This window comes from Ambystoma mexicanum, chromosome 3p, assembly GCF_040938575.1.
Source record: "Ambystoma mexicanum isolate Mex_15411 chromosome 3p, UKY_AmexF1_1, whole genome shotgun sequence".
NCBI classification, from domain to species: Eukaryota; Metazoa; Chordata; class Amphibia; order Caudata; family Ambystomatidae; genus Ambystoma; species Ambystoma mexicanum.
In genome coordinates, this window is record NC_090925.1 from 189283180 (window position 1) to 189309599 (window position 26420).

Here is a 26420-nt window from a genome sequence, read left to right on the forward strand (position 1 = left end):
TTTAATACGGGCGACCATTCTCTAAGCGTGGGCCTGGGATTCAGACCTGTGTGGCTCTTCTTCCAAGACAAATGTGTTGCCCTTGAGCTATCCTCCCTGCCTAGATTAGGTGTGGGAGGGCTCTTCTCTGGATGATGTTTCACCATATTATGTACCTTTCACTGACCTATTCAATGATTCGTTTAATGTGAATGAGCCAGAAAAAATGAAGTTAAGAGATGAGGTAGAATTCCATTCACCCCCACATTACCCTTTGTCTGACATTGTTTTGGCCTTTCAAAGTTTTGTTCTGAGAAGTAATGGCCATTGGGAGAGCAAAATTGGAAAGAGGAGCAGCGTCCTCCACACCACAGGACAGAACCATGATAAACTACTACGGTTGCTTTGCTTCAATGACCAGCTACTCAAGTGATGTCTACAGAAGAGGGAGAGCACTGTCCCCATTGGTATCTGATCGAGGCATACATCTGAACCCCCCCTACCCGCCACTCCCCTTGTCCACACTTCATTGGAGTCTACAGGAAAAAACCTCTTACCCTATTTGCAGTCTACAGACAAGATCACGGGGGGTGTGGCCTGGCAGCCATGGAGTAGGCTGCACTCAACTTGGGCTCCTGTATCCTACATCGATCCGTGCAAGGCGCATGCCTTTACACCTTAAGAACCTGCATAAAAAGAGACCTGTGGCTGTGTGAGATCGTGAGGACCCCATTGAGAGAAACTGCAGCTTGATCGAATAAATATTACCTGAGAAACAGATTACCGAAGTTTTGCTCAAAACTGCGACCGCTTTTTCAAAAATGGCCGCTGGTCACAACAAAGGATTCCCGGAATGCCAAAGCGACGTTGCTGCGACCAAGAGACACGGGCAGCACACCAACGCCTTTGCCTGAAGGGCCGGCACAAAGGACAGCAGTGCGGAACGCTTGGTGTGCCCGCCGAGTGCCAGAGGGAAGCGAGTGGCACACACCGGACAATATTCGAGGAAGTAGCCCCCCACGAGAGGCTGCAAGCCAAGAAGCGTACTGCCGTGGGCGAAGCCGAGATACAGACTTGATGGCCCCATGAAGTGTGTACGGCTCGTGACACACACCCGTGCAAGCCAAGGCACCGAGGTAGGCGGGCTGCAGCATAGGCGCACCGGGGCGGGTAGTAGCACGCGCGGTTCCATCTGCGTGACAAGGTGGACCCCCCCCCGGATGCGCTGATAGGTTTCAGAGAAGCGGCCCTGAAAGGTATGGTAAGCAGCCCATAAGCCGCGGCGAGTGAGGAAGATGCACTGTAGCGCTGCTCACTGTATCAACAATGCGGATTCCTCGAGAATGAATATATAGGAGAGAGGCTCGCGGGCATCACAAGGCTGCACACAAAGGAGTCAGCACTGCTAACAGGCTATTTTATAAAAAAACGTGGTCTGCCCTACATGTAAGGCGTGAGTCCACCATGGAGGGTATGCATGATAAAATTCAAGACATTCTCTCATAACGAAATGTAAGGGGGACTGCTCTCTGGAACTCATCGCCAGCAAGTAGAGAGAGCTAGTATGGTTGCACCAGCATAAGGGACACAAGAAAGGAGGACACCGCTGGAAGAGACCCAGTGGCATACTAAGTGGAGACTCTGGTGCAAAGGAGAAAATGTCAACTAGAATCTCCACCTGAATATACTATACAGAAAAGCTGTAATATTGCTTGCAGGAGGAACAGATAGGTGCACAACCCACAAGATTGCATAAAGGAATGACCCAGACTGGGGGCGAAGACCACTCAATGAGTGGCGATTAGCCCATGGTGCACCTAGTGGCCCCATCTGCAGTGTGGACAGTGGTCCCATTCCACTTGGACGAATGGCAACTAAGCCATGCCGAGACACATGCACGCGTCCCAATGAAGGGCAAGCTATTGCATAGGAAGAAGGGGGACGGAGAGGCGATCCAATAAAGGACCGTAGGACACTATGGTGAGGCCCCGCCACCTTATCAATCGGAGTGAGCACTCTTGAAGACTACGGAAAGTGGACAGGCCGAAGGAGCTGAGGCACTGAAACGGCAGCCACTTGAGGAGCAACCCCATAGTGCGGCGGCGCAGAGCTAAATAAAGAACACGCAAGTCTACACATCAGCAAGCCCGAAAGGACGCCAAGCCGCGACGAACTGAGCATAACGGCGTACAGTGGAAGACTGAGGACATAAAAGCTGGGGTAATGGCTCACAAAGGAAGCAAAAGTAAAATCAAACAACCATTTATGGACATATTTGCCAAACCACAAAAGACTTCTAGTACGTCTACACAAGCAATGGCTGCTGCAACAGAGGGAGTGACCCCGCTGACAAATGAACACCAAATCTTAGCAGCCATAACGGAACTGAAATCCTCCTGGGGGTCAGCGTTGGCTGACATGAAAGTGTCTTTGGAAACCAAGATTGATGCAGTAGGACTGGAAGTTAACCTGCTCAGGCAAGATGTAAGAGCGCTGGCTGAGCGAACCAGCGGGTTGGCGAGCGCAGTAAAAATTAACACAGAGACAAGCAATACTAACTCCAAGGAAGTCCACATACTGAAGCAGCAAGTAGCCAACCTGGAGAATCGGGCTGAGGAGGCAGAAGGGAGAGTGCGACGCAACAACGTCCGGTTGGTAGGCCTGCCAGAAGGTGATGAAGGATCAGACCTTACGGACTATGTGGAAAATATGCTCATTCAGGAAATTGGAGCCGGTGAGCTTTCACAAGGATTTGCAGTGGAACGGGTGATAGGGCCCTGATGAGAAGGCCTAAACCGGGAGCCCCACCCAGCAATCATCGCCAAAATATTGAATTACAGAGACAGAGAAAAGATCTTGGAGTTTTTTCGGAAAGGGGGTACAATAAACGCGCATCAGCAGAGGTCACTGCTTACCCGGATTATACGATGATGGTACAGCTATGTGATGGTGAAAAGAAGATTGAGAACTTCTGGCTTCAAATACATGTTGCTGTACCCAGCAAGTGGTAGCACACAAACAGTACCAGTAAAACTTAAGGTCCTGCACAAAGGCAAAGCACACTTCTTAGAGACTCCGGAGGAGGCGACGAACTGGTTGGAGGCTCAGGGGATCCCGGAAGTTGGAGATGCGTAAGGAAGTGGTGAACAAGATAAGTGACTTGAGCAACAACTCAAACTGTGAGAAATGTGGGGGTGCACGATCGGAATGGTCGCAGGAACAAGATGAGTAGCGAAGCCGAGATGAACATGATAAATGATTATATAGACATGTATGATAAATGGTGGGCAGGGGTGCCGGGAATGGAGATGGCAGACAAGAAAACGTTGACAAGCCAGCAGTCATAGTGATGGGACATTGTAACATGAGACATTTGAATATGTGGGACTGGAATATAGACAGTGCAATGCAATCGGCTTTAGGCGCGCTTGACTTGATTAGAAGAATGGAGCAACGGGACGAAGAGGCCCTACCCCCGAGATTTAGAATAGTAGGAACGCCACTATGGCGATATCTCCCTGCTGAGCCGCGAGTACGGCAATAGCCGAAAAGGGCTAGATGCGGGGGGGCCTGAGATCCAGGGATGGAGCTGGGCAACAGTTGGGGAAGGGTGGAGGGGATAGGGAGTTGAAGGGTAAGTTGGGGAAGGAGGGGGGGAGGCGGGGAAGTTGGCGAACAGTTGGGGAGTGACACGGGTTGGAAAGGGAGGAGGGCGGGGTTGGATTGGTTGGGGGAAGTTTAAGTTGGGGTACGAGCCTACACCCTGAAAAGACGAGACATGGACTGCACTTGTGGAGGGAAGAGCGGGAACCTAAAATGTTATGGGAGACCTTAAAGTAGTTACCTGGAATGTCAGGGGGCTCAATAGCTACCTAAAAAGGAATAAGGTTATGATGTACCTGCACAGGCAGAAAATAGACATAGCTTTGCTACAAGAGACTCACCTGACGCATGAAAAGTTGGCGTTGGTCCGAAAGAAGTGGAAGGGGACAGTCATAGGCGCATCATATTCAGCCTATGCCAGATGGGTGATTACCTGGGTCGCGCCGCATGTCCCGTTTCAGTTGCTGCACATTACGGTTGAACCAGATGGGAGGATGGTAATAATAGGGGGTTAGTGGAAAATAAAGAAATATGCATCATAAACACATATGCCCCGAACCAGGATACGGCGGCGTACTTTAGAACTTTATATAGCAAACTCAGCGTGAGCCTCGGGGGGCTTTGATTTGGGGAGGAGACTTTAATTGTGTATTGAACCCGAAAATAGACAGATCTGATACCAAAATAGATAGACCCACCCCAGCTGCCAGGTCGTTGCAGTCCCTGTTAGCGGATCTCGGGTTAGAGGAGTGTTGGGGAGAATTCTCTGTTAAGGCTAATTCCCCAAACCTAGCGAGTCCCCCAGCAGCTTTGCTGGATTTTTGGGGTTTATTTTTTTCTCCTGCTAAGAGTGAGACTCTTTTTCTCCCACTCTTAGGCATGATTTGAGAATGTCCTTTGACTATGTAATGTGTTTTATGGGCTATGGGGTCTTTTACTCCATAGGGCTTCATGTGTTTTTGGTAAGTGTGTTACACAGCACCCTCAGTGCAGTAACACAGGGCTGTCATAGTGACCCCCAAACATAGACTGCATATCCTGGGACTGACTACTGTCTCGCAGGGCATGTAAAGTCACCATTGGCTTTACTAGTCTTAAATTGTGAGCAGAACCAGTACAAACCATCATATTGTGGAAGTACTGGTAGGGGTAATTCGATTGCCCCTGGGTCTGTTTTACAAGGGGGCACTGTCCAGTCCCCCCTTGTCGAGTTTCTGGCTGGTGGCAGTGGATACCACGCAAAATATTCCAGCAGAATATTTCCTACGGGATTTTCCCATTCATTTAAAACACACCACTTTTTGGTGCAATGTTAAAGATACCGCCGGGTTATTTATTTAATATTTATTCCCCGGATGTGTCTTTTTGCCAGGACTCGGTTTTAAAATGGCGTTTGTGTTCGCCTCTGAAACTCTAACCCAAGTCGAGCCCTTTGTTCCACTTTTTGGCAGGCTTCTCCACACAAGCCCTCCAAATGGTGCCACTCTGTCTGGGGTCAACAGGATGTGTGGGAGGGGGATTAGGCACCCTGGACTGAGTTGCCTTGGCAACTCAACTCGCACTCCTGTGTGATTGGCCCAGTGGTGAGCCGCCCGGCTCACCACTTAGCATGTTTGAGTGACAGCTAGGCTGATGAATGGGGGTTTTGCTGCATAAAAGCAGGGCTTTGGGGACTGGAACTTCAAAAGTCGCCACAGGACCTAAAGAATCCGAAGAGGGGAGAAGCTGAGCCATCTACAACGACCACACCACTGATGGAGCCCTGCTGTACAAAACTCACCACTTTCCCGACGACGGAGGAGATCTTCTTCCAGGAGAGTCTTCTTCCCCTTGAGCTGGTGGGACCAACCAGTTCGCCTTTTTCGCCTCCCTGGATCGTCTTGTGGTTGAATCGCCCATGCCAAGCACCCCGGCGGCCGGATAGCCACGCTTCACCACTACCGCGAATAAAAGGGTAGTACCTTTTAACCAGGAAACTCTGCGGCTGGTTTCTTCCCTGGCAGTGCAACGACCTCCAGCTTTCCTCCACGTCGAGATCTTCTCTTCCTCTGGACGAAGCTCCGACTTGCACCCGCTGCCAAGAACAACTGCCCCCGCTGGAGCTTTCTCACCATTTCAGGTACTGTGTCCCACCTGGTCTCCCTTGCAACAGACTGTCCAAGGTGTCCCGTAAATCCTTGACTCTCTATCCTGGGGTGACCTCGGACCTGTTAACATTACCTTTCTAACTTGATCCAACCTCTTTTGACTTTTCTGCCAAGACTTTGAGTACATTTACACTGTGTGTTCTTGGGCACATTCCGCCTTGCTCTCTCCAAGAGTGGGCCTGGCCTATGAACTTTTTGCTTTACAGTAGACCCTGCCTTTCTTGACTTGCAGTGGTTTCTTAATAGTGTTGGTACCGTGTGTTTTTCCTATTCTGCCTTTTCTCTCCCTTTTTAAACAAATTATTGGAGTGCCATCTACGGTTATGCGCACACCTCTGTTTTGCTAAATAAGTGGTGTCTTAACCTAGACTTGTCGAATAATTAACTAGGGATGTGTATATACTTCTAGTGACTGTGTTTGAACTTGCTTGACATATTAGTGCCAGTGTATTTTTACAAGTGTGTTTTTAAATGAATAATAATATACTTTTATACCAAAGCTCTGGTCAGTGTTTGCTTGTGCTACTGTATTTTTAGCCCTATTGTGAATCCTCTGTATACTGCCTAACTCTTCTTGAGAGAGGTCTGACTGCTCAGCCACAGCTACCAGGTAAATCTGGGTGGTGCAGGCTGCTACCAATTGGGTTTACTGCTAATACCTGTAGACTTAAACTTGTTGCAGTGGTCCCTAAGGGAACTGCACAGGTTTCTGCCTAACAAGGAGGCATGGAGGACACACCCTCCACAGGATAGACAATATTCGCACTATTCAGCCACTCAGGGCTTACACACTAGACTGGACTATATGTTTGTCGCACATGAACTAATGACAGAAATAGCACAGGCAATATATAATGCAATGGTCCTCTCAGACCACTCACCGTTGATACTAGTATAGCAATATTGACCCCCGAGAGCAAAGATACCATCATGGTGCCTCCGATAAGAAGCATTGAAAGATATTATTTTTCGGAGGGACATGAGAGAAGAAGTAATAAGCTATTTCGAGATCAAAACTGGTAGCGTGCAGTCAGCAGGTATGCTCTGGGAGGCTTTTAAATTAGTAGTGAGAGGGATAGCCATAGATAAGTCCAAGGGGCTACAACGAGGGATTTTGGCTGACCTACAAGAAGCGGAAACAGAGCTAGAAAAAGCACTGAAAAGGGGAGGTAACACTAAGGCAGACAATGAAGAAATACTAAGGCTACAACAGAAATGTGCAGGATACTGGGAAAGGTTGTGTAACCTCAACTATAAAAAATATAGAGAGAGGCAGCATGCAGGGGGGGACAAACCAGGGAGAATCCTGGCATGGTTATACAAAAGCGAGACTCCCAGACCGATAATCAGAACGATAGCGAAAGAGGATGGGTGTATAGTAGACACTCAAGAGGGAGTTAATCAGGAATTTGCAGATTACCGTATCCTGTATGGAGATGCGGAGGACAGCGACAGTAGGGAAATAAGGGAACCACTGGAGGATATTGGATTGCCGCAAATCAGCCCAGAAGAGCGAGAAGAGCTAGATGCACGATCACCCTAGAGGAATTGGAAGAAGTAGTGAGGCAACTACCCACTAGTAAGACCCCGGGGTCTGACGGACTTCCCAGCGAATTTTATATTATGTACAAAAATGAGGTACTCCCCCCCCCCCCCCCCGCTCCTAGAGATGCTAAATGAGGCATACGAAGCTGGAAGACTACCAGAGTCCCTACGAGAGGCGATTATTATACCACTTCCCAAGCCCAATAAACCAGGTTGTGAGTGCGGCTCCTACAGACCCCTGTCGATGTAAAATATTGACGGTGGTACTGGAAAACAGGATGAGGAGAGTCATTAATAAATTAATACACCCCGACCAGACAGGCTATGTCCCTGATAGGAACATATCCAACAATCTTAGGCGACTCCACCGAGTCATTGAACATGCAAACGGGGATGCGGGCGAGATGGCAATAGTCTTGTTGGATGCAATAAAGGCCTTTGACTCGGTCAAATGGCCATGGCTGATTGCGGCCCTGACTAATTATGGAATAGGACCAGGGGATCTCAGGTGGGCCAAGATATTGTATAGTAAGCCGCTGGCCAGGGTTAAGACAGGAGCGATGATATCAGAGAGGTGGCAGCTCGGCTTGGGCACTAGGCAGGGATGCCCGTGGTCTCCCATGCTGTACATCTTGGCCTTGGAGCCCATGGCGATATACCTGAGGCAGCAGTATGACATAATAGGCATCAGCATAAAGGGGGAACCGCATTTAATTTCCTTGTACGCTGATGATATGTTGTTGTATTTACGCTACCCTGAGGAAAATTTGCAGTATGTCCTGGAAGTGATGGAGCGATTTGCAAGGCTTTCAGGTATAGCTGTGAACCCTAAAAAATCTTGTGTATTTCCACTGGGCAGGTATAAAGGGATCCCGGTAGAGCAGTTACCCATCCTGCAAATACCATGGGAGGTCAGCACATTCTGATATCTGGGAATTTATATATACCACACGGTGGAAGCAGAGCACCAAAATAACACTGGGAAAGCTATTAAGAACATTGAAAACAGTATGAAGTTCTGGGTGAAGCTCCCCTTGGCGATGATGGGACGAGGGGCAATGCTTAAAATGGTGGTCCTGCCGTGACTGCTGCACTATTTGGGGAACATCCCATACTTGATACCCAAGCGATTCTTTGTCAGACTAAACAGCATATGCAGGGAATTCCTTTGGCACGGGACAAGGAACAGAGTAGCCCCTTGGAAGCTACAAAACTCACACGAAAAAGGGGGTATAAAATTACCTAACTACGAGATTTATTATATATCCAGCCAACTTCAATATGCAGCTAAATGGCTCTCTGAGGAGCCGACCTCTGAATCCAGGCTGTTTCGCTTGGACTGTGCCCCATTCTTCCTAAAAGAAATGATGTGGTTGCCCAGATCTGATATGGAAGGACGCCCAAGGGTCATGACACTTGGGTGGGAGATATGGCGGAGAGCCTGTCAGATGATGGAGAATTCACGCCTGCGTTCCCAGCAGGTTCCATTAGTCGCCCTGGCGGGAAAAGACAAGCAACTAAGATTAACGATTAGGAAGCACTGGGAAACTGTGGGGATAGCAACAATGGGCGACATGTGGCAAGAGGGTAATATAAGGGACTTTGAGGGGCTGGTGGCGGAAACGGGGTTACATATGGGGCAGTATATCACGTACCATAGGGTGGTGCAGCGAATAAAAGAGACATGGTCCGAAGTAGTACTAGCAGATGAACCGGACGCCACTATAGACACAATATATGACATAGCAGAGGGGGGACATGAAATATCTAGAATATATGAGCTGATGATGACCAGAGCGGGGAAGGAAGTAGTACAGCTTATACAGGTCTGGGAAGAGGAAGTGGGTACCCCAATGAGTGACGGGATGTGGGAGTGTTTGCAAGGATACCATAAGAAAGTGTCAAGAAATGCTAGATTACAACAGATACAATTGTACCTAACTCATAGGGCGTATATGACACCCCAATAGATAGATAGCCAAATTCAAAAATGCGGGACGAAAGTCATGCCCCAAATGTGACGAAGAAAATGTTCTGGTCATGCCCAATAATAGAGAGATTTTGGGGAGAAATAGCACATAAGATGGAGGAAAATGGGAGCACAATGGTGGTGGATACGGTGTGGGATTGCCTGTTAGGAGGGTTTCCTGGACCACGTAAACTCAAGCAAGTGAGCAAATTGAAAGATCTGGCGTATGTATTAGCAAAGAGAAGAATTGCTGTTGGGTGGAAGGCATGCCATAGACCTAGAATAGAAGTATCGTGGAAAGATCTACAGAAATGGGCAGAGGCGTAGACTGCAGTCTGGCAGGAAGCAAGCAATGTTGGGGGGGATGAAGAGGCTGGAACCTTGATAGCTTGTAAACAACTAACATCTGAATTGTTTGGGCTCGCGCATGATAAGGCAAGTGATCGGGATCAAACAGTAAACATTGAAACGGAATCCCTACTGCAAGATGGAGAAACAGAACATGAGGGAGAATAGGCTCGGGAGGGGGGGTGGGAATGGGTGAAACAGTGGATATGGCTAATGTGATGTGTATTCAAATATTTTTATATGCATTGTAAGTTGGCTTGTGTTGGTTGTTGGAATTAAATCAATAAAGATTGTTAAAAAAAAAAAAAAACAAGATCACTCTCCATCCCCATTTGGATCTGTAAAAGTACATCTCTATTCCTTTTGGGAGTTGTTGGGATTTGTTGAAGACTCACCTCTGTCCACATTGTTGTATGATCTCACAAACAAAAAAAGTAAGGGTTTCCCTGAGGTGCACTCCAGGATCATTCATGGTAGTCAAATGTTGAACTTGTATAATGCCATGTGTTAGGAGCACATGAGGCTCCTGGTTATGTGTTGGTATTCAAAGCTCTGCCCTACCGTGGCTGACATCTTTCTTCACCGACCAAACGGAAAGAACCCACATTCCACCATTTACATCAAACGCAAAAGATATCACCTGCGGTGTACCACAAGGATCAAGCCTCTCCCCACTCCTTTTGAACATTTATGTGAGCATCTTAATAAAGCTTATTCAAACCTATGGACTGACAGCCTACACCACACAGATGACACCCAACTCCTCTTCAAAATAATCAATGACAACCCTCCTCAATAAATGCCTCACCGGCCATGAACACCTGGATGGCAAACAACAACCTCAAATCTAAACCCAACCAAAACAGAAATAATGATCTCCCCACAAGAAGACGGTCCAACACAGACTGGCCCCCAAGCCTGTGAACCCAACTAGAGACATCAACAGTCATAATAAATCTAAGAATCCTCATGGACAACGGTCTCACCTTGCACCCACAAGTCAACGCAATAGCAAAAATTCTTTTTATCTCCTCCAATAATTAAGAGGGGATCCTCCCCAACCTCAATTTTGCATGCAGAACCCTTGCAATCATCTCCTTGATATTATCTATGATAGAGTACGCAAATAGTCTTTACGGTTTATAGTGATATTTACGAATGCCATAGTTTCGAATGCCATAGTTTTGAATTAAAATGCATCGAAAAAATTAATTTTTTTAATGGGCCCCCAACCCCTGTTTTTTTACCTCTTAACACCCATTTTAGTACAAAAAAAAACTTACCCACAAAAAAATTCATTTTTTCGATGCATTTTTTTAAAAACTTTTGTCATTCGAAACTATGTTTTAGAAAAAATGACTGGATATCAGTCTTCACTTAGGAATGCCCGAACGCCTCACCAAAAAACTACAACAGATGCAAAATACTGCAGCAAGACTACTTCTGAGACGAAATAGGAGAGAACGCATCATACCAGTCTTAAGAAGTGTACACTGGCTACCAGTAAAGAAATGCATCACCTTCAAAGGCCTATGCATTGCCTAAAAATCAATACACAGACAAGTAGCCGGATTCATCCAAGCAAAAATCACCCGATACCAACCGAGAAGAGACTTCAGATCTAGCACCGACCTCCAAATAGAAACAAGACACTATAAGAAAATAACATTTGGAGGAACCACTTCCTCCGCCAAACTATGGAAGTTGATCCAGAAGGAAATAACAACAGAAGACCACCTAACCTTCAGTAAACAACTAAAAACCTGACTATTCAACTCGCCGAGATAAAGTTTGTCCATGTTCATAACAACCACCCTCACAAGCAGTCCGCCCAACCCATACAATGACTGCTGCTACAAACTGTAAGCCGGAAAGAAGGGATAAATACAGAATGAAAACAAAATAATTGCTACAGATACAGAACAACCAAAACCCAGTAACCATTTTGTGTCTCTTCCACACAATCCACACTTCCCACCTACAGTGCATGCCCAGAGGGCTAGTGAACCAACCCACCAAAACATGCAAACCACACATCACTCTCTAACCAATCTACAAACCCAATAACCTATGACAACAAACATCTTAACACTGGACAGCACCCTTCAGGACATAACTAACCCAGTGCACCAAACAAAACACACCCATAAACCTCATGTGCACAGACGCCAGTTCCTCCAGGTTCTACACACAGATGAGCACAACATCTATCCTATCCCTCACTAACCAACCCAGCCCAGTTTTCCTTACAGAGCCATGTGAGTGCATGGAGACCATTAAAATGGCAGCGGTGCATGGTATAAATCAACTTAACATAGCTTAACATCACCTACTGCCTATGTTTTACCACAGTCTCCACTGGTCCCCAGCCCACTTTATGGGACCATCAATTTTGCTATAAAATTGGCTATGTTAATGCGGTTATTAAGAATTGAATTAAAATCTGATAAGTATTGCTATTTTAACAGTTGATAATTTACTTGACACTCTCTCGACATCCCTCTGCATCCCAACCACTTTGACATTTAATTTTCAACATTAATAATAGATCTTAACGATCCCAGTAATGATGAAAACCCCCACTGAACTAGGTGATGTGAACCAGGACAGAGATGTAACATGTATCTTCTAGTGGCTGTGATAAGTGTTTGAAGAGACCCAACAGTCTGTCTTGCTTATGATAGCTTCTAATTTCATCCCTTGCAGGTGGAGCAAGAAAGGCGCAAACTCAAGAAGGATGTCCGACGGCTGTCCCTGAGCACCCTGCACATCCCGGGCTCCACCATTGGGAAAATCAAAGCTTCAACAGCCAAGAAGGTTTGTGGATGGCTACTATGAGACAAAGACATTTTTCTTCTCTGGGGTTTCCATCAAGGCAGTTGACTGAGGTTTCTAGTGTGCACAATGAAGGCTGATCGGAAGAAAGAGTTGCCTCGTATTTCTTCTGAGCGCCTTTACGTGAGACCAAATGTTTTAACATACAATGCCCCTTACCAATAATCTTTTATACTCTGCACATTTTCCGTCTATCTTATTTTAAATTAAGTATTTTTCTTAGGTTGGTGTAAGGATGAAAATTCTCTTTTTACTCAATTTGTGAGTTCCCAGAACATTTTGCGTGTCTCTTGTGATGCCCTGATCATTTTTCCTCAGTGAAGCCCCCCTTAAACATGTCTCACTGCAGGCATGACCCTGTGTAGTTTGAGACCCGGAGGGCCTTTAAGGTTGGGGCTACCAGGATGGTGCCACTTAGTTTCTCTGGGCAAGTCACCTTTCTCAGACACTGTGCCCAGTTTCTGGTTGGTGGGAGTATTGCCTGATGTCATCACTGCACCATGTGCAGCGGTTTTAATAGACAAGGAAATGTTGTTACTCCCTGATATCGCCCTAAAATTATAGAAATATTTTGTTTAAATACAGTAACCTGCCAACTGTAATGTGTTGCCCTTTCTGCGTGTGTCATGGCTGGAAAATACCATATAGGTTAATTACCAGTGTGATCTACAGCCTGGAGCTCTGCACCAGTATTTTTCCAAATGCTGCAATTTGATCCTGAAGCTCTAGAATGTAGGATCATGACGGAAGCTCTGCACCAACATATCTGAAACCCTTCAAAGACAACAGCAACGCTCTACCTCTGCTGTGAACTTAAGGAACCCTGTGCTGTGCTCCTTCTTTTTGATCCAGCAGGACCAATCAGATTACCACCTGAGCAAGGCTCCTGCACTCCTCCGACCTCCAGGCCTGGCGCAAGTGTCACGCTGCTGGACCCTTAGTTCAACGTCTGGACTGTCAAGCAGTACACTGGTACCATTCCTGTATCATGGGAACATTCTGTGGCTTCTCCTACAATATGTTACCTAGACCTGTGACCATGGCTAGTGTTAAGAAAGATGTTTTTTGTTGCTTTCCACCCATGGACTTCTGTGGGAAAAGAAATCTTTTTGCTTTGTTTTGACACCTGACCTGACTTTTGGGAGGTAATTAAAGCCTTCTGCTTTTCTTCCTTTGCTTTTTGCTAATTTATATGGGGAACTGATCAGCCCATAAGACTCAGTGTTGAGAGACTCTCTCTCTCTTTATGAATTTCTTGTATTTTTAAAGCTGCACCCATAACCTTACAGTGAAGTGCAGTTAGGATACTTTGTATCCTTATAACTTTTTCTTTTGTGAATGTGTAGTTACAAATTCATTTGTGTCCAGGTTGGGCTGGTGGCAGTGTATATTTTTCTACTGTGTTTTGAACTTTTTACTTTTGTAATCACCGCAAATGGCTACTAAGAGTGGCTAGGACTCTAAAATGGCTAAAAATAGATCTCTCCAGCATGGGGTCTGGCATGGATTCACATGCTCATGAATATTCCCCGTCGTCAGGCTGGGAATCCTCGGTAAAGAAAAAATCAGTATCAGTTTCGTTTCTGAGCTGTCTTTCTTAGTAGTAACCAATCACTGATCTCTGGGTCATACTGCCCCCAGCCATTGACTGTCCTCTCCCTAAGCCCCACCTCTGGCAGCCATCCTCAGATTTTTACCGCACGCTCAAGTGTTGGGAGTCCTCGTGCTTTAGCTCTCGAGTTTTTGCTGCGTTTTTGTACTTTTTCAGGAGATTTTCTCATTTTTTCGGTTTAATCGAGCCTCAAGCTCCACCGTTTCTACTTCCGATAACGGGGACCCGTTTCGGAATTCTTCTACGCCCCTCAAGGGTGAAGTTTCGTCGAGTTTACACTTCTTGGAGGATTCTGGAAGATCTGCGGCCTACCTCAACGGACATGGCCCAGGACAAGGGAAGCTCGACGCCCGAATCCAAGCTGTTCAGGTGCTGCCCTGGATGCGGATTGCAGAACGTTTTCAAGGAGGACGAGCACTCGCGTTGTCTCTACTGTCTTCATGAGGACAAGACGCACGTGGAGAAGGACTGTGCGTTCTGCAAGAACCTTTCAGAACGGACCAAACAAGATCGTCGTTCCCGCCTCGCCGCCTGGCTGGAGAAGGGCGCAGCAGGTGAGAAGGCGAAGAAAAAGTCTGAGCGGGCTTCTAAGTCATGTGAGGGCCCCCCGGCGACAGGGGCCCAACAGAAGGCCAAGCACCGTGAGTATGCGGGCATCGGGAGCACCGAAAGGTCGGGCTCTTCGGCTGCCAGGCAGGGCGCTACTTCCCCGGCACGTTCGACCACGAGCCAGCGCTCTGGTTCGGGGAAGAGGAAGTCCGAGAACCCGGGTAAGCCGCTGGAGCGGACCCGGTCGATCTCGAAGGGGGAGCGAGGCGCTGACCCTCCCCCCAAGGCGAAGGCCCAGGACGCACCTAAGGTGGTGAGGGCTTTGATCCATCCGGCAAAGGCCTCTGTCGAAGTGGTCGCTGCGACCCTGGCGAAGCCGGCTGAGACTACGCCAGTGGAAACGGCCTCTGGGCCCAGAGTATCCCTGCCACCGCGGAGGGAGTCCTCTTTCCAGCCCATCGTTAAGACCCCCGTGAAGCCCCCGGCGGAAAAAGAGGGGGAGGGGCGGTGGCCATTACAGACTCAGAATCAGCCTCTGAGTAGGAGCTGGTGGAAACCGAGAAGGGCCTCAACGAGAGGTCCATAGGCCTCAACGAGAGGTTCATAGGCCTCAACGAGAGGTTCGAGAAGGTTCGATCCCAGGGGACGGTCCCCGCTGATGTGATCGAAGATAGCGACAATGGCGACGTAGAGGGCCCAGTGGAACGGCCATCCCGTCCGTCGCAGCCATTACCCGAGCCCCAGGATAGATCAGCGGCCATTTTGTTGGCAATCCAATCCTTATGTACCGAGATTACCACGGACCCTGACGGAGGATCCAGAACCGGGCCCGTCGGGAAGCCCTCTGAACAAGCGGAGGAGAGTCCACCCCGCTCCGCCCTTCGTGCCTGTGAGACCTGTGGACCCCTCGTCCTCGCCGGACCCTAGAGAGGATACGGCGACAGACACAGCGACGGGGACGGACGATGACGGCGGCGATGACACAGTGGACATCCCGTCATCACCCCCCCCCGCTGGCTTCCCCAGCCGACGAAATTGGCTCTTTCCACGCCATGATAACCAGGGCATCCGAGCTCTTCCAGCTCTGCCCTGAAGAACAAAAAAAGGAAGGGTTTCTGTACCAACGACGAGAGGCCAAGAGGAAGACGGTCCTCGCGGTGCCTTTGCTCGACGACATCTGGAACGAGGGGCTTGCTGTCCTCAAGAACCCTTCCACAGCACCCGCCAAGAGGGACAGGTACGAGAAGAAGTACAGAGTCCCGATGCCACCCCCTTGTGCCTGAGGGCCCAGCCCACGCCGGACTCCGTCGCCTCGGCAGCGGCTAAGAAGAAGGCAGCGGGTGCAGCGGCTTCAACTTCCACTTCCCCGCCGGACAGCGAGGGCAAGAAGTTGGACTCCATGGGACGACGAGTCATCTCGTCGGCGGCGAAGACAATTAAGGCGGCCAATGCCTTAGCGATCGTGGCCCGCCACGACAGGGAGCTCTGGTTCAAGATAGCTCCCCTGCTAGACTTCCTACCTGACGACAAGAGGGCGGAGGCCCTAGAAATTCTGCAGGAAGGCGAGGTGGCGTCGGATCACGCCATAACGGTGGCAACGGACATTGCCGATACCGGATTTTGACAACTGGGCAATGGAGTTTGCCTCCAACGACGAGGATGGCTCAAGGTGACAGACTTTCGCCAGGACGCCCAGACCAGAGTGTTGGACATGCCGTTCGACAGCAACAACCTCTTTGGTAAGGCGGTGGACGAGTCTCTACAGGCCATCAAGACCGACTCGGAGACGGCCCTGGCCCTAGGGGTGCTTCAACAGCGACAGCCCTTTCGGAGCTCCGAAGGCAGACAGGGTGCCTCCAAAGGTTCCAGCGGTGGCTCCTCCACTTACCGCCAGGCGGCCCGCTCCTCTTCCCAGGAGGCCTACAGAGGTCGCGGCAAGCAAGGGGGATCCCGCCGTCGTCGCCAAGGCGGCAAGGCCGCCTCCAAGCAAGACTGACCCGGCCGTGTTGTCGGGGCCCCCACCGAAGCACCCCGGTGGGAGGCCGGCTGACGAAGTTCGTCAGCGTGTGGGAGTCCATCTCCACCGACGGTTGGGTGTTGTACATCCTGGCCAACGGGCACTCGCTGGAATTCAAAAAGAAGTGCCCTTGCATTCCTCCCGTGGCCAGGAAGGAAAATCACATCCCTCAACTGCTGTTGGAGGTAAGGGCGATGCTCGAGAAAGGTGCCATCGAGCTCGTCCCCAGAAGGCTCCGGGCCTCAGAGTGTACTCAAGGTACTTCCTCGTCAGGAAGAAGACAGGCAGTTGGCGCCCCATCCTGGACCTGCGTCGCTTAAACATGTACATCAAGGCGCAGAAATTCGGGATGGTCAACCTCCAGCACGTGCTGGGACAGCTGAAGGAAGGCGACTTCCTGTCGTCTTTGGACCTGGAGGATGCTTACTTCCACATCCCTATTCTAAAAAGGCACAGGAAGTTCCTCAGGTTCGTGTTTCAGGGACGCCACTACCAATTCAGAGCCCTACCGTTCGGATTAAAGTCGGCACCCAGGGTTTTTCACCAAGTGCCTGGCACCAGTAGCGGTGCTGCTGCGCCTGCAGGGGATCCACGTTTGCCCCTACCTGGACATCTGGCTAATCCGGGCAAGGACAAGGGAACTTGCCATCGAACACACGGCGAGGACCGTCCGAGATTAACCCTCTGCGGATTACGGCCCCTCAAGTGCTGCCGTAGCTACTGTCACTGGCCAAAGCTGGACTGGCTCACACCTCCATAAAAAATACATCTGGCTGCCATCTCCCGATATACCAGGACTACGGGACGGCCGTCATTGTGGTCTCATCGCCTGGTGAAGGAATTTATGAAGTGACTATTCCGATCATTCCCGCCGGTGAAGGCTCCTGCCCCGGCGTGGGAGCTTAATGTGGTGCTGACCAGGCTCATGGGAGCCCCATTCGAGCCTATGCATTCAGCGCCTTTGAAGTTCCTGTCATGAAAGACAGCGTTCCTCGTGGCCATCACCTCTGCACGACGAGTGGGAGAGATTCAGGCCCTATCTTGCAAGCCTCCATACCTGACTTTTCATGACACGAGGGTGGTGCTGAGGACGCACCCCTCCTTCATGCCTCCTTCATGCCCAAGGTGCTGTCGGACTTCCACCTCAACGAGCCCTTGGTGTTACCAGTTTTCTTCCCGTCGCCTTCGACGCCGGCCGAGAGGACTTTGCACTCGCTGGATGTAGCTAGAGCGCTGAAGTTCTACGTGGACCGCACGAAGAGTTTTCGGAAGACATCACAGCTGTTTGTGAACTTTGGACCTGTGAATCAAGGGAAGGATGTCTCGAAGACTTCCATTTCCAGATGGCTCTCCGGCTGCATCATGCATTGTCACCGGTTTGCAAACCGACCGCTGCCCGGCCGTCCGAGAGCCCATTCGACCAGAGCGATCGCTGCTACCACGTCGTTCCTGTCTGGTGTGCCCCTGCTGGACATCTGCAGGGCTGCTATGTGGAGGTCGACGCACACCTTCACAAGATTCTACTGCGTCGATCGGGACTCCAGGGAGGAGTCCAGGGTCGGCCAAGCAGTGCTGCGCAACCTGTTCGCTTAAGGTGAGCCTGGTGAGGAGGTAAGAGATGCTTAATGTTGAGTTGTTGTATTGCTTAATGTTGAGCCTGTTGCCACCTCCTGTGGTTGTGCATGTATATACTGCTATGTATTCTTTTATTCATGAGCATGTGAATCCATGTCAGACCCCATGCTGGAGAAGGAACAAGTTACTTACCTGTAACTGTTGTTCTGCCAGCATGTGTCTGGCATCGATTCACATGCGAACCCTCCCACCTGCCCCTCTGCGGCTCTTCACTTGGTCATACTGCCACTTGGCGTGCTACCAAATCTGAGGATGGCTGCCAAAGGCAGGGTTTAGGGAGAGGACAGTCATTGGCTGGGGGCAGTATGACCCAGAGATCAGTGATTGGTTACTACTAAGAAAGACCGATTAGAAACGAAACTGATTTTTTTTTTTTTAACGAGGATTCCCAGCCTGACGACGGGGAATATTCATGAGCATGTGAATCCATGCTAGACCCATGCTGGAGAACAACAGTTACAGGTAAGTAACTTGTTCCTTTCCCATGTCCTTTGTCCTTTGGCCTTCTACCTGTGCCCTAGGGTCCAGAATTGCCTTATGTGTAATGCCCTTTCCCAGGGAAGGCTTCTGCTTTCCTGGGCAAAGAAGAAGTCCTTATGTTTGGCCAGATGTGGGAGCTGGGATTGTTAGGTCCCAGTCCACATCCGACCCCTGAGTGTCTGTTGCTGGGCAGATTGTGTGGCCAGTGGCTATCTATAATAGGATAGCCACAGCTACTTTGAATGATGTAGAGCCTTACTATTGGTAGACCTGGGCACACCTGCAGTCCAATTCCTGGATAAAAGGACCTCTCCTGTAGCCATTAGATGAATCATCGTTGGCCCCAATACCCCTACCTAGAAGTGCAGCCCACTGACAACCTGATGACAAGCATTGCAGCTGACCAGCCTTGCCTCCAGCCAAGTCCCAGTGAAGCCCTGCTCCTCTGTCCTAATCTCAAGCAAGCCCCCATCGGTGCTCGACTCCTGGACCAGTTGGAACAACCAGTCTTGACCCCTTGAGGATCCGTACCTGCTGAGCCTTCAGAAGTGTCCCTGGACCAACCGGTAGACTGACCTGTTCTCTCCTGTGCTACCTCGTTGCAGCCGTCGCTGTTGCAAGTGCATCTTTAGAACTTGGAGGATCTTCAACTTGTGGTAAAAGATGCCTGCTCCTGCATTCTCGGCCTTCTAGTTCCAACAGAAGCTGTGCAGGACCTGCTCCTTTGTTATCCCATCAAAGATCGCCTGTCCGAAGCAGTATAGGTAGTACCTCTATGGGACACTGGCAAGTGATTCTATTCAAGGATGATCACAGTAATGAAAAAGCAGGCATGCCTGTGAGTGGTGCTGGATCTTTCCTTCCTCAAACTATTTCTATCCCCTAGAGAAATTCAGGATGGTAATGCCTGGCCAGATTTCAGAGTCCCCCTGTTCGGGGGATTGGCTTTGACCCTGGGCCTGAAGGATACGGTACGAAGTTCATTCATTGCCTGTTTTTTTCCGCAGAAGTTTTTTTCTCAAAAATGTTGGCCCAAACAAAAAAGAACTCATCGAAAAATAAGGGGGGGGTGGTGCGGGTAAGGGCATATAATGTGTAGTGGTGGGTGGGAAGATAGAGAATACATAAAAGGTGGAACAGCAGCTGAGAGTCCTTTTTCTCCCCCCCCCCCTTCCTTGTTCACCTTCCTTTCCGGCCCACTTGCCCTCCTTTATTTTGCTGCTGGGTCTCCGGCCGTCCCTTGATCTGTACTCTCCTGCAGGATCAGCAGAGACAAGTGGGGCTTGTGTGTTTTTGCTGGGAAATCCCGGTCGTATTCTAGTACCGGGGCCCACGTATTCATGAACCTGTGCAGGAGGCCCTCCCTGGCAGTGGTCACCTTCTCCGCCACCAGGATGACCCATAACCTAATCCACCAAAGAGTTAACGATGGGCCCTCTGGGGACTTCCAAGTGTGGTCAGTTGTGATTCTTCCTGCCAGGAGCAGCTGCGTAATAAGTTTGGCTGTCTCCCCCTTCTTTGGATATGTCCCCTGAACCGGGGACCCCAGATGGACCACCTCAGCAGTTTTCGGAATCAAGATCCGGGTGATGGCCTTGATGGTGGAGAGACACTGGTCCCAGGCGGATTGGACAACCTGGCAGTCCCACCACATGTGCAGGTAGGTGCCCCTCTGCCCGCATTTGCGCCAACATTATGGGTCTAGTGCCTTCTGGATGAGGTGGAGCTGCACCAGGGGTTAGTACCAGCGGAGGAGGAGCTTAAGGGCACATTCTCTATTTGTGACACACAGCGAGGAGAAGTAGCATCTTGACAAGATGTCCACACAGGTGTGGTCCTCAATCGGGTGTCCCAGGTCTGTTTCCCATTGTCCCATGTATGTGGGCCTAAGGGTCAGCATGTCCTCCTGCAACAGTTTACACAGGTTAGATGTCCTCCAACTCGATGGGTTCCCCTGTATGGTGAGTTTAACCGGGTTTAGGGCGCGCATGGCCCCTAGTCGGACCATTGGATGAGTACACCAGTGACGGAGCTGGGAGTAGGAGAATCTGTCTGTTTCGGCCAGCTGAAAGGTTGTTTTGCAACTTTGTCTCGGGATGATAGCTCATGGGCAATGTGTTCACCTGGGAAGCAAGACGACACAGAGCAACACAGGTTCGATCCCCTGATCCGCGCTTAGAAACCTCTGGGTATTCAGCGCGTTATAAATAACATATAACTTTCAAACGTGCGTGTTTTGGCCTTTTCCGAACAATTGTGCTAAGATTTTTAGACCCCCTCTCACCCAGTTCTTGAAGTTCGTGAGGTGGGTTCCCGCGGTGAAGAACGGATTCTGCCAGATCGGCGTGTTTGGGCCTAGTCCAATACCTTTAGATTTCAGCGCCCAATCCCATGCTCGCAGTGTACCTTAAGCAGAGGAGCGAATGCCCGGCCAACTCCTCTGCATCAGGGGAGAAATGTCAGGAAGAGAGGAGACGGGAAGTGGCAGTCTTGACTGTTCAATCTTTACCCATGCCGGCTGCTCCAATGCGGGGAGCCAGGCCTGGAAACGCACCAGTTGCGCAGCCACCTGATTTTTGTGGAAGTCCCCAAGCCTCCCCAGCGACCACTACCCATCATCACTTTTTTAGGGATCCTGGCTTTTTTTCCCCCTCAATATGAATCGGATCATTTTCCGTTGTAAGTGTAGAAGGGGAGGTAATGGGATTGGGACATGCAGCATAGAGCAGTAATAAAGAAATTGTGGGAGCAGGTTCATTTTGCAGGCTGTAATTCGCCCCAAGAGAGAGTTTTCTTGAGGCCCAGTGTTCAAGATCGTTGTCTAGTTCTTTGAAGAGGGGCAAGGGGGTATTTGCTGAGTATGTATCTCCCGGTCGGGGCGGGACCCGTACTCCAAGATAGCTTATAGATTTCCCATTCCATTGGATGGGGCAGAGCGGTTGGAGGACTCCCATTTCCTCTGAGGTCGGATGCACCTCCAGGGCCGAGGATGTCCCATAATTATTTTTTTTTTAAACTATTTCTTTATTGCCAGATAACAACATAAACAGTACAACATGGAGCCCCCCCCCACCCTCCGGTACGCGTGTAGAGGTAACCTTAAAGAACCCAAAGGGTAGGCCAGACCACGACTCTGTCGTATTGCACATAGTCCAACCCGTTCATTCCTACGCCAATGGAAATGCAGTGACACAGTCCGTGTTCCTAACTTCAGGCATCGGGAGGAGACCCAACCACAGAATCCAGCACCATGGGAGACCTTTGCGGAGCAGGAGACACAGAATCTTCCCACCTTGACTGATTGAGAAGGTATGCAACATACACATCCCACATCCGATTGCCACCCTGACGATCTCCTCATAGCATCCCCCAGCGCGTCTCCATATCGTTACAATACAGTATGTCCTTCGACCATTGTTCAGCCGTCGGGCCCCGCCTCAGCCCCCACACCATGGCCACCCGGCGCTTAGCCAAAATCAAAAGGAGACCCACCAGTTTCCTAGTCCCTTTGGGCAACTGTCCCGTATATCCTAACAGGGCCACTACTGGGTCTGGTGCAAGCTGCTGCCCTATAATGTCCCCAATTATTTCAAACACCCTTCGCCAGAAGCCTGCCACCTCCGCACACTCCCAGGCCACATGCAGAAAACCCGCCATCTCCTGACCACATCGGAGGCAGGCCCCGGACCTCTGAGGAAAGTAGCCCTGTAACTGAGCTGGGGAATAGTAACCCTGGTGCAGAAACTTGAAGTGGATTAGCTTATAGTTCGAGTTAATAGCCCCTGCCTTAGTCATCCTACAACAGTACTCCCAAACATCATTTGATACCTCCTGCCCCAAGGACCTCTCCCATATTCCCTTAGAGGATAACCCAGCCTTGGACCTGCCCCTTGACACCAGCTCGTACAGTTCGGAGAGTATATGCCTCCCTATGACTCCCCCGATCACCTTATCCAGTAGCACGGCTACCGCGGGTGGCTCAGGAAAAGTGGGGAACAGCCGCTGCAACGTTACCTTCAGCCTATAATACAAGAACACCTCTAATGCCGACAGGGCACCCTTTTCCTTCAGTTGTTCAACGGAGATAAACCTCCCATCAGGGAACAACTCTCCCCATGTGGTAACCCCCAACCGCCTCAACATGACCACATAACCCTCCTCACTAGTCAGGGGGATCCCAGGGACAAACAATGGCAGGAGTCTCGGTGAATAGAGAAGACCCCCATCGGAAGCCCTCTCCAAATGCGGCCAGGCCCAGCATGTCAGCCCCACCAGGTTCTGAGGATTCCGGGAGCTACTCGGGGCTGTTAGAATGACCGATCTCAACAATGCTGGAGATGCGATTGATCTCTCTATCTCCACATGCCTGTGTTCCCTAGCCATTCCGTACCAGTACCGATGTTAGCTGGCTTGCGCCACTCTATAATATAACTCAAAATCAGGAAGTGCCAACCCTCCCTCCCGAATTGGCGCCGTAAGCTTCTCCCATGACACCCGAGCCTTCCTGCCCGCCCATACAAACTGTAACATCGATGACCAAAGATCACGAAATTACCTCTGGGGCACTTTAACAGGCACGTTTAGGAACACATACAGAAATTTGGGGAGAATAGCCATTTTAAGCACCGAGATCCTACCATAGAGATTAAACAGGAGTGAGGTCCAGTACTCCATCGCTCGCCTTGCCGAGTCCAGAGTTTTCCCATCATTCTCAGCATATACCACCTTCTCCTCCCTAGCCACCGTGACCCCTAAGTAACGAGTGCTATGTAAATCCCACTGGAATCCCCAATTATCCCGAAAGTGAGACACCCCACCCGTCAATGGGAAGATAACTGATTTACTGGTGTTTATATGCAGTCCTGAGAGTTCGCCAAAGAGCCGCAGATCTGACATAATCGGGTCTAAATTAGTTTCAGGATGACGGATGAACAAGACCATGTCGTCTGCATATAACAAAATAACCACTTTGAGTATACAGTTGAACCCCTCGCTGCAAATGAAACTCCCGAACCCACTCCGCCCAGGGCTCTATCGCCAGTGCAAAGAGCAAATGGGATAACGGGCAACCCTGACGTGTCCCCCGCTCAAGCGGCAACATCCTGGTGCTCCTCCCATTCACCCTCACCCTAGCTACCGGTTCGGCATATAGAAGGTGAAGGGACACCAAGGAAATAAAGAACTCGCCCAGGCCCAGTCTCTGTAAAACAGTAAATAAAAACGGCCATTCAACAGAATCAAACGCCTTGGTGGCATCTAACTTAACTGCGACCACTGGGTCCTCCGCTGGCAGCGCCGACATCAGGTCAAATATCCTTCGCAACCTGAAAGAGGTCGACTGACCGGGAATGAATCCCGCCTGGTCCGCTCTCACCAGAGTGGGCATCAGCGGTGCCAGCCGTTGCGCTATAATTTTCGCTAAGATTTTATTATCAAGATTGATGAGCGAAATTGGGCGGTATGATGAACAGTCCCCCTCTGGCTTCCCGGGTTTCAAAAGCACGACCACAACGGCTTCCCTAAGCGTATCCGGTAAGCGCCCCCTAGAGACTGCCTCCTGATACATCAACAACAAGCGCGGTGCCAAACTTTCTACATAACACTTATAGAATTCGGCTGTGAAGCCGTCAGGGCCAGGAGATTTCCCACTCGGCAGAGATCTAATAGCGTCCACCACCTCTTCTAGTGTCACCGGCCCGTTCAGTCCCACCCTCTGCTCCTCTGAGCACCAATATAGCCCCACCTCGTCAAGAAACGCCTCCAGATCCCCTTGTGACACCGTTAATTGTGATGAGTACAGGTGGCCGTAGAATTCCTCGAATTCATGGGCAATGCCCTCGTCTGTGTAATGTTGTACACCATTCCCATCCATGATCCCTGTCACCCTATTATGCCGCCCACTCAATCGGGTTAGCTTAGCAAGTGACCATCCCAGAGTTTGCCCCTCACCATATTTCCGGGGAGCTACTCTATCCCACATATATTTAATTTCTCTTTGCGCTAGTGCCTGATACTCCTGCAGTTTCCGCTTGATGGCCCCTAGCTGAGCCCGATCGGGAACGGGAGCTTCCCTTTGCAACGCCTGTAATTCCCCCTCCGCATCAGCCAAATCCTTCCGTAGCCTTTTCAGGGTTCCCAGTTCCTTGGCTATACACTCACTCTAATCACACACTTAAATCCCTCCCACAGGATACCAGCAAATGACACCGACCCATCATTGATCTCAAAGTACGCATCTATGGCCTTCGCCAATTCCTCCCTAAAGACCTTATCCGTAAGAACATCACTCTTAAAATTCCAGGGGTGCCGCACCCTATCTCGACCCTCCAAACAGATTGACAACAAAACTGGAGCATGGTCCGACAAAGTGCGGGCCAGAATACCCATCCCACTGGAACGACCCATAACTGCCAGCGATACCAAAAAATAATCTAATCGAGCCGCCGAGTCATGTGGTGCCGAGTAGTGCGTGTACTGGCACACTCCAGGATTCCTCACCCTCCAGATATCTTCAATACCCCACACCGGGCACATACCACGTATCTTAGTGGAGATCCTATTACCTGAGTGCGCTGCGCTCCCCGTTCTATCTAGGGATGCGTCCAGTACGGAATTGAAATCCCCAGCCCAGATGATTTCCCCCTCTGGAAGCGTCCCCAGCTGCCGCTCTATCCAATCCAGGGATCCTGTGGTGTCTTGGTTAGGACCATAATAGCTCATCAATATGTATAGCCTCCCCTGGATAACCCCCTGCACAATCAAGACCCTACCCTCTGAATCTTTCACCACCTTGACCAACCGAAACCCCACTGATTTATGCACCAGGATACCTACACCTCTGGAGTAGGAGGAATAAGAAGAGAAATATCTATGACACCCCCATTTTCTACCGAACTTAGATTCAGATTGCAGTGTCAAATGGGTCTCCTGAAGGAAGGCCACCCCAATCCTACGACATTCCATATACTGCAAAACTTTCCGGCATTTGGGCAGATTGTTAAGACCCCTAACATTCCAGGTCATAAAATGTACTGTCGCCATCTATAAATCATAGACTGCCTACTCCCCCCATTCCAACAGACCTTATGGGCCCCCAAGCTCCCAATGTGTACCATCAGTCCCCCCCCTCCACCCTCCCACCTCCCCATTCTACCGACAACCCCCCCAACTTGTCAGTGATCGCCCCTTTCCCCCCCAAACCCTCCACCCATGCTGGAGTCCCCAACTTTCCAGCATCCCGACATCCACCAACATTTTCATAAACAGCCTGCGCTCCGGGGGCAGCTACGAGCCCAACCCTCCTACGCACTCTCATAGGATAGGTGTCTCTGCTTTAAGATCCATCATGAGCTGTCTAGAGCGACTACAGTATCACTAAGTTTTAACCATACCAAAAGGTATCGGGCTTCTCCCTCCCGTGACCTAGGAGACCTCAGTAACATATCAAGATCAAGAAACGAGGAGGCCTCCTCCGGAGACTGACAAAATAGTGACTTCCCCTCATGGACTATCGTAGTTTAGCGGGGAATAACATTGCATATTACAGACCCTTGTCCCTCAACCGCTTTTTAACTTCCAGAAAGGATTTCCTGGCCGCTTGCACTTTATCCGAAAAGTCCGGAAAGAGTTTAATCACATCCCCCTTATAGGACAGAGAGCCTTTCTCCCTAGCTATCCGGAGTGCCACATCCATATCCCTAT

General features: G+C 49.9%; 1 protein-coding gene across 1 annotated transcript in view; it reads left to right on the forward strand.

Moving 5' to 3' along the window:
- Nucleotides 1-26420, forward strand: part of LOC138580226 (centrosome-associated protein CEP250-like) — a 1782457-nt gene that overhangs the window by 1674692 nt on the left and 81345 nt on the right. The window contains exon 31 of the mRNA XM_069650593.1: nucleotides 12298-12408. Coding sequence (XP_069506694.1) covers nucleotides 12298-12408 — 111 coding nt within the window. The remainder of the gene's footprint in view (nucleotides 1-12297; nucleotides 12409-26420) is intronic.